Genomic DNA, 12,547 nt, shown 5'->3' on the forward strand with positions numbered 1-12,547 from the left:
TGAAATGGAATGGAATGTTGGTGGGAGGGTTCAACCTCTACTGCCATACCACCAACGCCTGCCTCTGACATCACAGGGCAACATAGTGGTATAGGAGGCATTACTTTTGGAGCAGACCTCTTATTTAGGGTAGTATTCAAATGATTCTGTCACCTGTTTGCAGGAATAAGAAGCCATCCTAATCTGTTAGTGTATGCATTATTCAGGTTTATACCCAAGTCAGTATTAGGATAACAAAGCTAGGATGGAGTCTGAAGTCTTGATTTTATTTATTTATTTATTTATTTTGAATGGCATGCATCTGGTGAGTGAGAAGTATTCTTCAATAACTGGGTATTAGTGTCTGGATCACACATTAAAGCTGGATTTCTATTAGTCCCCTTAGGTTATGTTTGTCTTTGCAATTGTGTTCCTAAATGAATTGTGATTTTTTCCAACTTTAATATCCGATCCATATGGAACTTCTTAAATAAACATTCAGAATACAATAAATGAATTCTGTACTCTTCCGTCAGTGGCTGCTTGTACCGGGTATTATTCAGGTATTAATGAGGAGGAGAGAGGCAAACTATCTGCCATTATGATCTGTTGGTTTGTTAGGTTGGTGCAATCCAGTCAGGTCCCATACGTGTGTATGAATCCATATATCTGTCTGCTGTTTTTTTTTAACCATTTTTAAAAACTCTTTTCATGAGGGTAGCTAACCTACTGTGGGGGAGAGAGGAAGAGTGCGCACATGTGCACACACACACTTAAATTCCCTCAGTAGGTGCAGCGGTGTGATTTTGAACAAATCTAACTAGATTTTAGGGTTTCCCATTGTGCTACGAGCAAAATGATGTTCCTTCACCCTTCATTGAATATTCACACTGAAAACTACTGTGAGTTGAAACATTTAGTTCCTGCGTGCCCTTGTCTGAAAGATTTCAGAAGCTCTCCAGGGCAGATGGTATCGTGGTTCACTGTGGTGTCACGTGGAGGGTTTGTTTTTTGTAATTCAAATTTGCAGTACAGTTTCTGGCATCTGGAAGTCTGTATGGGGATCCAGACGTATATGGTAAAACGAACTTCCACAGAACAGCTTTAATCCAGTCATCTTCAAATGAGAGTTGTATTTCTGACCTGACATGTCTAAGATGAATATAGTAGCATATACAGCTTGAATAAGAACGATCTCTGAGCCACACCGTGGCTCAGGTACCTCTCTTCACAAGGCGAGAGTAGACAAAGCTACTCGTGGTAGGTGCTCATCTTTTATGCATGCTGGGAAGGTGCATAGAAATTCAAGCAATATGGGGAGAGGGCAATTAAAAGATAAACAATTAAGTGTTAGGCTCTGTCTTTAATGATACAGTCTGATTTTGTGCGTATGTTTGTGAGTTTTTTCCTGTCATGTTATTGACATTTCCTGGATTTGCCACAGTCTTCTTAGAAGAAGAGGAAGCTTAGAGATTTGATAACTAAAAAAATGCCAAGCAAAAATGCTATTCTGGAGGTAGTACTCCTGGAACAGTTTTGTCCTTTGTTTGTCTTTGAAAGAGGACAAAGTATATAATAAAACAGAGAGTGTTCTCAGGCATTTAGAGGGTTCATTTTAAATTGCTGGGTTAATTTTTGTTCAGGCCCTGAAAGGGCACTTGAGTGTCAATCTATATACACAAAGCTGAATGTTTGCACATCTAAGTCATCCCGTATTTATAATAAACTGGCTTAGCATTCACACTAGAGGGAATGTCTTTAACCTTTCCCCACGCACTGCAGCTTAAGTAAGAGGTACCTGTGCTTTTGGTGCTTGAGAGGTTGTTCTTAGTGTCTGGTTACAAACATTTTAATGCAGACTGCAGTGCCTGAGCGGTATGCAGGTAGCAACTTTGCTTCTGAATGGAACGTTCGTCTTTAGTGACTGCTTTTTTGCTCTGGGGATGTTGTTATTCCTTGGATCTGCCCTCCTGCCTTCCGTCCTCCCCCTCCCCCCCCCCCCCTTAAAAAACCCACAACAACAAAAAAAAAAACAACAGAAATAGCAGTTCTGATAAGGTGAATTTGAAGGACTGATGCTAGTAGACATTTATTTTTGAGTTAACTGTGGTCTCAGAGGTCGCTAAGTTAGAAATTTTCAAGAGTAGTGCCTCTACAACATTTTTCAACTACAAAATCACAGGTTTGCAAACCTTTTCCCACAGAGATCTGCTGGAGTGAGAGTGATGCAGTCAAAGAAAGCAAAGTAGGGCAAAGGTGGTAGAAAACTATGTTAAGTTCATCCTGTTGGCCTTACAGATAAAAAGTTGTGAGATATTCTGTTTGAAAGTTTTGTGAAGAAGTATGCAATTAGCAAACTGGACAGTTGCTATTGATTTTAGTTCCTCAGAATCTCTGTTACTGTTATCTGGGAATTTTGGGTATTTCTAAACCTAACTTTGCTTATATGACTCATGAAATAGTAAGGAATTAAATATGGGAGATGACAAAACAAGACTTGTGGGAAAAGTTTTTATTCTGCTTGCGGTTACGGTTACCTGGTCAGTGTGCAGCTGTGGCTATAGTCCGGCACTTCCTAAAAAACGTTGGCTATTGAGGTTCTCAGCTTGTTCACCATAACATCACTTCAGTTGGAAGTGTTTGCCAAAAACTGGATTTGTTTTTTCAGTGATTTTAGTAAGTTGTCAATGAGTGATGAGTGTTGTGATCTTTTTATGGAAATATAAAATCAAAGAAAAACATCTTTCAGAATCTAAACTTCATTTACACAGAAGGTTTTTGTTAAAAACGCCTTGTATTAATAATAACAAATTATTAGTGAAAATAGTGCTTTACAGAAAGTGCTTATTATGAAACATGACTGGCTGGTGTTTAGAATGCTCAAGTGATAGGTAATGAGGTACAGTATGAATATCTGTGGCTGTTACAGCTACTACTCATTTTTTTGGCTGAAATCTTATGACCAATTCTTTCATATTTGCTCAAGTACAGCAAATGGGTATTACTTGGTAAATATTTTGTTCTAAAATTGAATTATAAACAAGCAAGTGATTTTATTTTCTAGGTTAAAAAGTCATTTTATCCATGTGGACCTCTTTTGGCTGGAATACATGAATGTACTGAATGTCTCCTCTTTCACCATTTAACATTTTCATCAATTTTCTCCTGCTGTATTATGGATGGCTGTGTGTTGTCACTGAAGCTCATTAATGGTCTGAGTTCTCCATCAAAGTGAAACATCCAAATATTCCGGTTATCTGTTGGATGTTTGCCTAATTTTTGCAGAGTGCATGTAGTGACTCAGTTTTTCTTTACCTGTTTACCGTTTCACTCTGTAACATGATCCATGTTCACTGTGGTGGAATATGAGTGCCAGCAATACGTTTGTAACTGTTATTAGTTATTACCCATGTTCAGAATGTCTGCATGTATGCAGACATGAGTCTCTTGAAATTGTCACTATCGTTATTTTCAGGTGTCGCCTTGGAAAGCTTTTTTTAGCAACATCAATACAAATGGAATTGTAATTCTTTCAATAATGTCTACACAAGAAGTAGTAACAGCTGTATTTTAAAGCAGGCCTAGAAAGTTCCGACAACAATTTCCAGGTTCCACTACTGGCTTGCCATTACGTGTCCTGGAAAGATAAGGCAGGCTAAAATTTTCCAGTGACCAGCGTTGACATCAAGACCTCTACAGAGGGTTACATTTTTTGTAGCCATAATTGTCACTGTCAGCACTACAGATGTCTGGATGCCAAACATTTGTCGACTTTAGGAAATAAAGGTGCTTCAAAGGAGTCAATACTTGACTCTTTTTTTTATTATTATTTAAAGAAAAGCATAGAATGTTCTTTCTTGGACATCCTAATCTTTTATTTAGTAGTACTTCACAAGAAAGCTGTTGGGATTCATTCGTTAATGATCTTAAGACTTTTTATTGTTTAAAGATTCAGAGTGCTTTCTTTGTTATGCTATGATAATGATTTTGCTTACTCAAGCAGAATAGTCAGGCTAAAGAGAGATACAAATTAATTCCTAATTTTAATGAATTTGCAATAAATGTTGACTGGAGTCTTGAGTTGCTTGGGAGCAAGCAATGGAAGATCCTAGCTGTAGCTGGCCCCGTCCTTAGCCTGTTCTATGCAAATACTGGGGAATTTTAGGAGCATTTTAGAAATCAGTAATACTGTAAGTAAATTAAGATGGGTCAGAGATGGGCTTTTTAGCTCATCTGACTTTCAGTGTTAATTGATATTGAAAAGAAAAATGAGAGTTCTTATTCTTTCTGTGTTTCAGGACTTAAAATGGCAGGAGAGGATCCGTATATTATGGGAGTGTCAGATCCCCAAGTAAGTGGGTTTGTGTATTTTCAATATCCCTCTTTTCTATTCTAGGTCTTTGTGTTGGCTTCCTCTTATACTGTCCTGTCATTTCTTAGGCTTAAGAGCGTGGAAATATAAAAGCATTCCAGCTATTTTTATTTTCTAAGCCAGTCTTTATGTGACCAGTAAAGTACCTTATCACTGGTGGAATGGCTGAAGTCTAAAGGACTAACAGGCCTGTTTAAAGAAACGGTTGAAAACCATCTCATGTATATGGCCTATCCGCCTGTGACATTTGCTCTGAAGTTCCTCCTGCGGTGGGCATTAGACTTAATCTGAAAATAAGGCCCCCAATACACTGAAAAGTTAATTTATGTCATTTCTTGTGAAGTTTGCCTTGATATTGATGACTAGAATGTTCTTTAACTCACACAGATCAGTAGATCTTGGCTTTTCCATAGCAATTCCACAACTCATTAGATCATTTCATGATTCATTTTAATTGTGAGAATAATGCTTGCGTGAAAGGTTGGAGTGAAGAACAGACCATTTCTACTCACCTTCATTTCCAAGAAGAGAGGATTTTTTCTTTTATGCTCATTCCACTTTAGAAGATTTATACTTGACAACAATTACAGTGGGTTAAGACATGTCGATATTCAAAACAAAAGCTGTAATTTAACCTAGGCATTCCTTTTTCTTGCTTTAGAATTTGGAGATTGATTTGAATGAGGAATGTAGTCTGGTGGGGTTTAATTGCAGGATTTGAAATTAAAACTTAAGTGGCTCTCAACACGCCGTTGAAAATCTGACCCTACATGACTTGTTCAGAATTTGGCATCTCATCTCTTTTGAACAAACAACTGACGACCGTTAGTCTGTAAGCACAATGCAAGCTTAGGAACTCTGCTGAGCTCAGTGCAGTCATGTCACGCTGGTGAAACTTTCACTACTATCGACTTTGCTGGCACTGCCGTTGACAGCAAAAATAAACCAAGATATAAAATGTTAACCTATTGGAATCAGAATGTTTGTAGAGAACTTTGAAATTTGTTCCTAAGAGTTGCTTTAGGGAGCTGTTTGTATGTGTAGTAATGAAGAATGTGCTCTCTTTCAAAATAGATGTTTGCAATGGACCAGCTCATGGGAATGAGTACAATATTTAATAATACAGGTTACATCACTTCAGACTTACCACTACGAACAGGTAGGAACTGTTGCTGTCTGATTGTGTTAATTTCATGCTGTTTCTCCTGGCTTCTTTTGTTTGTTGTTGTGTTCTTTTTTTCTTTTTTTTTTTTGTGTGTGTGAAGTTCTTTTCAGAGGCTAGTTTGTTTACGTTACTGTAAGATGTATCTTGGTTTGACTTGATATTACACCTTCAAGCATCACTTACCTTTATGAAAGTTTCAAGAGAGAGACAAACTAATTTTCATTCGACTTGTACAGAAACTGAAAGTTTCAGTCAGTTAATTGCTTTGACCAAAGAGCTTTGAGTGACCTGTTTTATAATTATTATTCTAAATTTGCATAATTGGTGACGTCTGATGTTTGTACTGCCAGTTTGCAACATGTATGTTTTTTTTCTCCTTCATCTTAAATAGTATTTCATTTGTTGTAATAATTCTTAAGGTGTTTGCTTTTCACTAATAAAATGTAGAGTATATGCAACTTCCTGTATCATTCAAATGTGTTTTTCCTTCTTGGTGACTTCTCTGTTTCCTGTAATGTAGCAGTTTGGTATTAAAAGTACCTGATGACTTCCTGAATTCTTACATTAGTTTGAAATCTCAGTGTCAAATTTTGCAACGAAATACTGAAAATGAGCAAATAGTGTTCTGCAAAAATCTAATCTGTGTTTCTTGCAGTATAGTTCCAGAACAGGAATATAAAATGTGTTACTCTTCAGCTAGTATTAGCTGCTTGATCAATATTGGTCTAGTCTTGGTATTCAGTTTCTTTATAATTATTAATTTTTAATTTAGAAAATTGCATTTCTCCTGCTTAATTTATTAAAATAGCTGATTTAAAAGGAGAAGGAGAATAAAAATGTTTAACCATATGAGGTTTCTCTTGATTTACTATCTTTAATATAGTTGCTAGTATCTTTTAATATAGCAACTTTGTCTTGTTAATTTGATTTGTTCAAATCTGTTGATACAGAAGACATAGGTAGTGTCTTCTGTATTGCAGATCGCTTTATTTTGTTGAAAAAGCAAACCCATATTGTATGTTGTGTTTTATATATATTTGAGAAACTTGATAGCGGTGAAGGTGTAAAGGATGGAATGAAATAAGCCATTGCCCTTTTGTTTTGTAGTTAAAATTCTACCTTAACATAGTAATGAATGCAGGTTTAAAAATAGACACTCTTTCATTGCTTTTTATGATTTAAACCATACCTCAGTTTTCTTGACTGAGTAGTAGTGAGGAAGGATCAAGAAAAACACATGGTACAGATCATTTGTTTCAAGATAAAATGCATTGATGAGCAAAGCTCTTGACAAATATGGAAAAATATCCAACAAATGAATGTTGCTACCATTTGTTTGCAGTGCATTTTCAATAAGGTAGATAAAATTGTGCAGTAAGATTCATTTGTGTAAAATTAATGGGCCTTCACTGCTCTCCCAGAGATTTTATGAGACAATTGACCTTATTGGAATTTTGATTTTTCTATAATATCTTTCTTACATCTACCTTTTGAACTTACTTTATAGTCTTCATGCCAGGCTCATTCCATACAAAATATTCAGATATAGAAAACTGATTTTCAGATATCTACTTCCTGTCTAAGCTAGAAAACAGCTGTTTAAAAACCATGTGGGGGAGTCAAGAATTCTCTGGAATCTGTAATCTCAGAAAACTCTTCCAGGGCTAGTTCCAGCTATATCCTTAATTTGCAAAATTACTTAGCTACCTGTTATTAATTTTTCTTTATCGCACTGATCTTGTCTACTGCTGCAGTGTAGCTGGCACATTCTCTGTGTACAAAATGGGATTTAGCCAGGAAGTATGGAATAATCATAGAATCGTAGAATGGCTTCAGTTGGAAGGGACCCCAAGGATCATCAAGTTCCAACCTCCACCAACCTCCAGATCTGGTACTAGACCAGGCTGCCCAGGGCCCCGTCCAACCTGGTTTTGAACAGCTCCATGGGCGGAGCATCCACAGCCTCTCTGGGCAGGCTGTTCCAGTACCTCACCACTCTCTCTGTGAAGAACTTTCCCCTGATGTCTAATCTAAACCTTCCCTCCTTGAGGTTAAAACTGCTCTTCCTTGTCCTATCACTATCTACCTGAGTAAAAGGTTAATTCCCCTCCTTTTTATAATCCCCTTCTAAGGTTATCACAAACATGAGATTCAGACTAGATTATTACTTAAATGCCATCTAATTGTGCATTTGTAAATGAACAATGTCAGACATCACGTTGGCAGGCAGGTGTGATATACATATGGGATTGCGGTATCATGCCAGTGTAGGTGAATCAAGAAATAGCTGGGGAATCTGGGGACTTTCTGATGACGGGTGTTCTGTCGTCTATTTACAGTAATAGTAGAAAAATATTTGAGATGTGAAGTGAGGATTTTCTCCATGCAGTTGTCAGTGTTCAAATCTTTCTACCCACTTTTTTCTCTATCTCACATCAGTTTTAAGTAAAAATTGTGGTTAGTGCTTGGTTATTTTGGCTCTAAAGCTATAGTAGATGGTTACTAGGGTCAAGTTCTACATTTATATTTAAATCTAGAAGGAGAAGTAGTCTGTGTGTGCCTTCTGTGAAGAAAGTTATATTTACAACACCACCTGTAACAGTGCAAACTGCAGGACTGAGCTGTATGTTTTAAAATACCTTCAGCAGCAAGGGCAGCATGGCATGAAGTCAGCAGGTTCTTTGGCTCATTGGGAAGCATCCTGCTTTTGAGAGCCAGGTACTAATCCTTCATGTATTAAGGAGGTGTAGAAGCAGATAGGCAGCAGTGTGATGTCCACTACATACTGGGGGACAAAGAAGTGATGCCTTAAATTGGAGAGGAAATGGGCAGAGCTCTGAGCAAAGTCTTTTACAAATTTGGGTGTTTCTTATTTCCTCCTGATTTTACAGTATCATCTACAGCCATAAAATATAACACTCTGTGTACAAGTTAGAGATATTTTGAAGAACTTTATTATTTTGGTTTTAGAGGCTCTCGTCCAACCAGCTATTGGCATTCAAGTATTGGGGTTTTTTTCTTTCTTTTATTGCAGTCAGTCTTCAACCTGTGAGGTTGAAGCAGACCCATCAGCAGCTGAAGGATGTCATCCATAGGCTGCTAAAATTACAATTTTCTGGTTTTCTTTAACCGCCACTATATGTTGAATCTACTCTGCCCAGCCCTCTGTGATGCTTTCTGTTGGGAGGGAAAGGTGTTGAAGGACAAAGATGATGCTGTTAAAAAAACAAACAAACAAAACAACAACAACAACAAAAAACCCCAATAATTTTATTTCATATTTTTTCAGAGAGAAAGATATTCCTAGCAAGAGATTCAGGGCAGCACGACCATTAACAAAGCTGAGATGGGTATTCATTTCCCTGTCTCAAATCAGTGGCCCTAATCCTCATAAGCATGGGCTAACCTGCCTATGGCTCTTGGTATTTTTTTCTAGGTCTGCTGTGCTTGTCTACTAAAGAGTGAAAAGGAGGAGGATGGAGGTTGAGCAGAGCTCATGTGCGGCTTGCTTTAAATATCACACTTTAAACTGTACACAGTGTTCCTATGAGGGCAGATCCCTGACAGAGGAGAACTTGTAAATCACAGAACAGTTTGAAATGGAAGGGTCTTTAAAGACTGTCTAGTTCCAACTCCCCAGCTATGGGCAGGGACACCTTCTAGACCAGGTTGCACAAAACCTCATCCAGCCTGGCCTTGAACACTTCCGGGGATGGGATATCCTGCTTTTGGCTGAGATAATTTTCTATTTTTCAGTAGCTGGTATAGCACTGTGTTTTGGATTTAGGTTGAAAATTTGCTGATAGTGCACTGATGTTTTAGTTGTCTGAGCAATGCTTATAGAGGTAAGGGCTCTTTGGTTTCTCTTGCTGCCCTGCCAGTGAGGAGGCTGGGGATGCACAGGGAACTGGAAGGGAATAGAACCAGGACAGTTGCCCCCAGCTAGATGTAAAGCATCATGCTGAAAAAATAAAACTGAAGGGAGTTGAGTGGGCAGCCACTGCTTGGGGACTGCCTGGGCATGGGTCAGCCAGTGGTGAATAACTGCATTGTTCTTTACTTGGGATTTTTATTCTTGGTTTCTTTTTTGCCCTTTTTTTTCCCCTTATTAAACCGACCTTATCTCAACCCATGAGTTTGTGTTCTTTTTTTTTTATGCTCTCTCCCTTGCCACAGAGTGGGAGTGAGTAATCATCTGTGTGGTCCTTCGCTGCCTGCTGGGTTAAGCCACAGTGTGGGGCATTCACAGCTTCTCTGGATAGCCTATTGCAGTGCCTCACCACCCTCGTAGTGAAGAATTTCTTCCTAATATCTAATCTGAATCTACTCTTTTTTAGTTTAAAACTGTTACACTCCCTGACAGAATTTCTCTCCTCATCTTTCCTGTAGTCTTCCTTTAAGTACTGGAAGGCTGCCAGAAGGTTTCCCTGGGGCCTTCTCTTCTCCAGGCTGAACAAGCCCAATTCTCTCAGCCTGTCTTCATAGGAGAGGTACTCCAGCCCATCTGCTCATCCCTGTCGCCCTTCTCTGGACTCACTTCAACTAGATCTAGAGTCTGAGCATGTAGCAGCAATGTACTGCTTCCAGGATCAACTCAGGAGTGTCGGTATTGAGTCTAATAGCCAAGGCCATGAGGCTGTGAATGGTTTCATCTATATCCACAGAGTTAAATAGCACAGTTACAAGGATGGGATACAATACAGCTGTATTGAGGGAAAAGGCAGGAGATGTAGAGAGGATGTGACCAGAGCATATTCCTTTGCATATCTTCAGGTACTAGGGAAGCTGTTAGATAAAGGACACACCAAGTGCCACAGTGCTGCCAGGCCTGCAAAGGTACCATACCAAGATTGCCAGCCCATTGTTCTTTGGCTTGGCTTTGATGGGAAGTATGTAGCTAAGATGGGTGCTCCTTTACAAAGTGTGTGTGCAGGATGAGGCCTGTGAAGAGGAAGAAGGAAGAAGTGGTGGGAGTATCAAGATGCAGGGAGGGCCTCTGACTCAGGCAGGAAGAAGAATGAAGAAATATAGCAGTTGAAGGAGATGTGGGGAAGTGCAACTGTGACTCAGGCTGGAAGGGAGGTAGTGGAATGTGAGTTGGTCTGTGGCAAGTGAGGGGAGAGACAGAAAAGGAAGCACTGAAGTATCAGAATGTGACTGATCAGAATCAGAGAAGGGACCACATAACAAATGTTAGGCTGTCTGTCTAATGTACTTCTGGAAAGTATTCAGAGTCTAGGGAAAGTTGGCTGTATGAGATGTCTTGGAAAGTGGGATTCTTTTCATAGTCAATATATTACTTATACTTGAAAGTTACCTTGAATATTGCCTTTTTATTTTTAAATAGACTTTTTGGTATAATTAAATGCCTTAGTATGCCTTCTCTGTCCACTTGCTCAGATGTGCTTCATGTGCTATACCAGAGTATCAACTTAGTGATAGGAAAAGAGAAAATGTTTATTCATACAACCCAAAAGCTAAAAGAAGATATTGCAAAACTTTGCTTTACATAAATTGGTATGTTTGATTAATCTGTCTGCTGTCACTTACTAATGTCAGCAGATATAATTTACTTTTAGACATTTACACTGCAACACTTTGTGCACTTTCCTAGTATTGGTATTTAAGATACTTTGATTTTTTCTACATTTGTGTGTTTTCTATAAGTTTTTGTGTTTTCTTTTTTCCCCCAAGAGGGCAAAAGTGCTACTGTCCAAAATTTTTCATTTTCCTGCATGCAAGGTTGAAACTATGTCAATAGTACAAAGAATTCCCCTTGAGCTTACCACTAGGCCAGTACAATGTAAATCCCTCTCGTAGGTGTATGAACTCCCTCATGCTGACCTCTTGAACCTGGATCTGCTGCTTCGTAGTGGACTTCTGTAACCACTCAGCTTTTGTATAAAAGAGTACTTTGTTTTTCTGGCTTAATGGTTGAGAGAGAGCAGTGGGATTTTTGTGCTGATTCTAATCCCACGTATGTGCCTTGGAAGTGAATTCCTAAGGGGAAAACAGTCGAAGAACTGCTTGGCAGGTCATGACCTTGGATAGCGGCTTGGTTGTAAATTGAGTTACACCGTTGTATTTAATGTGAATTATTTCTGCCAGTGCTCAGAAGATGCAAGGCCTCTGGATTGCTAAAGTATAACATGAAGTATAACATTCTGGATGCCTAAAGAATGGGGAGGGTTGCAGGTCTGTTCACAGATAAAAGTGCCAGTTAAATGTAAGTGCAATATCGTACTTAAGCCTAACTTTAAATCTAACTTTATTCATCTTGTCTCCATGTTACGCGCAAGAAACAAAGCATAAAATCACAAACTAAATATTAATCTACATATTTTAAAATTTCTAAATTCTAAAATATTTTTTCATGTATTTCATATACTTGTTCTTGAGGCAGTTGTTTTACGTGATTTTAGAGATTTTGGTTGTAGCACTGTTTACTTTTTCAGAGGAAGAGTGTTGGACTTGGGAAATAAATGATCTCTCTACGTGAAATTGTGACTGGCATTTGCAATGTAACTTTCATATGAAATAAATTCATTTGCTAACTTTGACATCAAAATAAAAATTATATCTACTAGCTTACTTAGTAAAACTTTTCATTTAGAGAGAAAGCTGTTCAGTTAAGAACATGTCTACAGATGTGAAGGTCTGTTTTATTAAAGATAACTTGTAGTGAGGAACAGAGAGGAACATGTGAACTTGTGCTGCAAACTATAAATAAGTATATTCTCTGCCATTAGTTGTCAGTGAACATGAGGCCTATTGTTAGATGGAAGCTGATACAAGTATGTAGTTCTGTGCTTGAGCCAAGTATTACCTGATTGAGGTGGCTGGATTGCATGGTACTTGCAGATGATGCAGATGTTCAGAGGCTGATTGTACCTTCTTCTGGATGTTGACAAGGCATGATATGCTCTATGTGTGCTTGCAGGCTCTGTCATATAACTGCATATTGTCCATTCTGAAGGTTTCATGTATACAGTGAACTTGCTAGATTCCTCAATATTAATAACTTTAATAGG

At 38.3% G+C, this 12,547-nt stretch overlaps 1 protein-coding gene across 8 annotated transcripts in view; it reads left to right on the forward strand.

The window, feature by feature from the left end:
* Positions 1 to 12,547, forward strand: part of NFKB1 (nuclear factor kappa B subunit 1) — a 57,566-nt gene that overhangs the window by 8,477 nt on the left and 36,542 nt on the right. For 7 of the 8 annotated variants that reach the window (NM_001396395.1, NM_001396396.1, XM_046939920.1 and 4 more), the window contains exons 2-3: positions 4,278 to 4,330; positions 5,426 to 5,510. The exons of the other annotated variant lie outside the window; for it this stretch is intronic. In NM_001396395.1, coding sequence (NP_001383324.1) covers positions 4,286 to 4,330; positions 5,426 to 5,510 — 130 coding nt within the window. In that variant the 5' untranslated portion in view covers positions 4,278 to 4,285. The remainder of the gene's footprint in view (positions 1 to 4,277; positions 4,331 to 5,425; positions 5,511 to 12,547) is intronic. 8 annotated transcript variants of the gene reach the window in all.

Source organism: Gallus gallus, chromosome 4 (assembly GCF_016699485.2).
Source record: "Gallus gallus isolate bGalGal1 chromosome 4, bGalGal1.mat.broiler.GRCg7b, whole genome shotgun sequence".
Taxonomy (NCBI): Eukaryota; Metazoa; Chordata; class Aves; order Galliformes; family Phasianidae; genus Gallus; species Gallus gallus.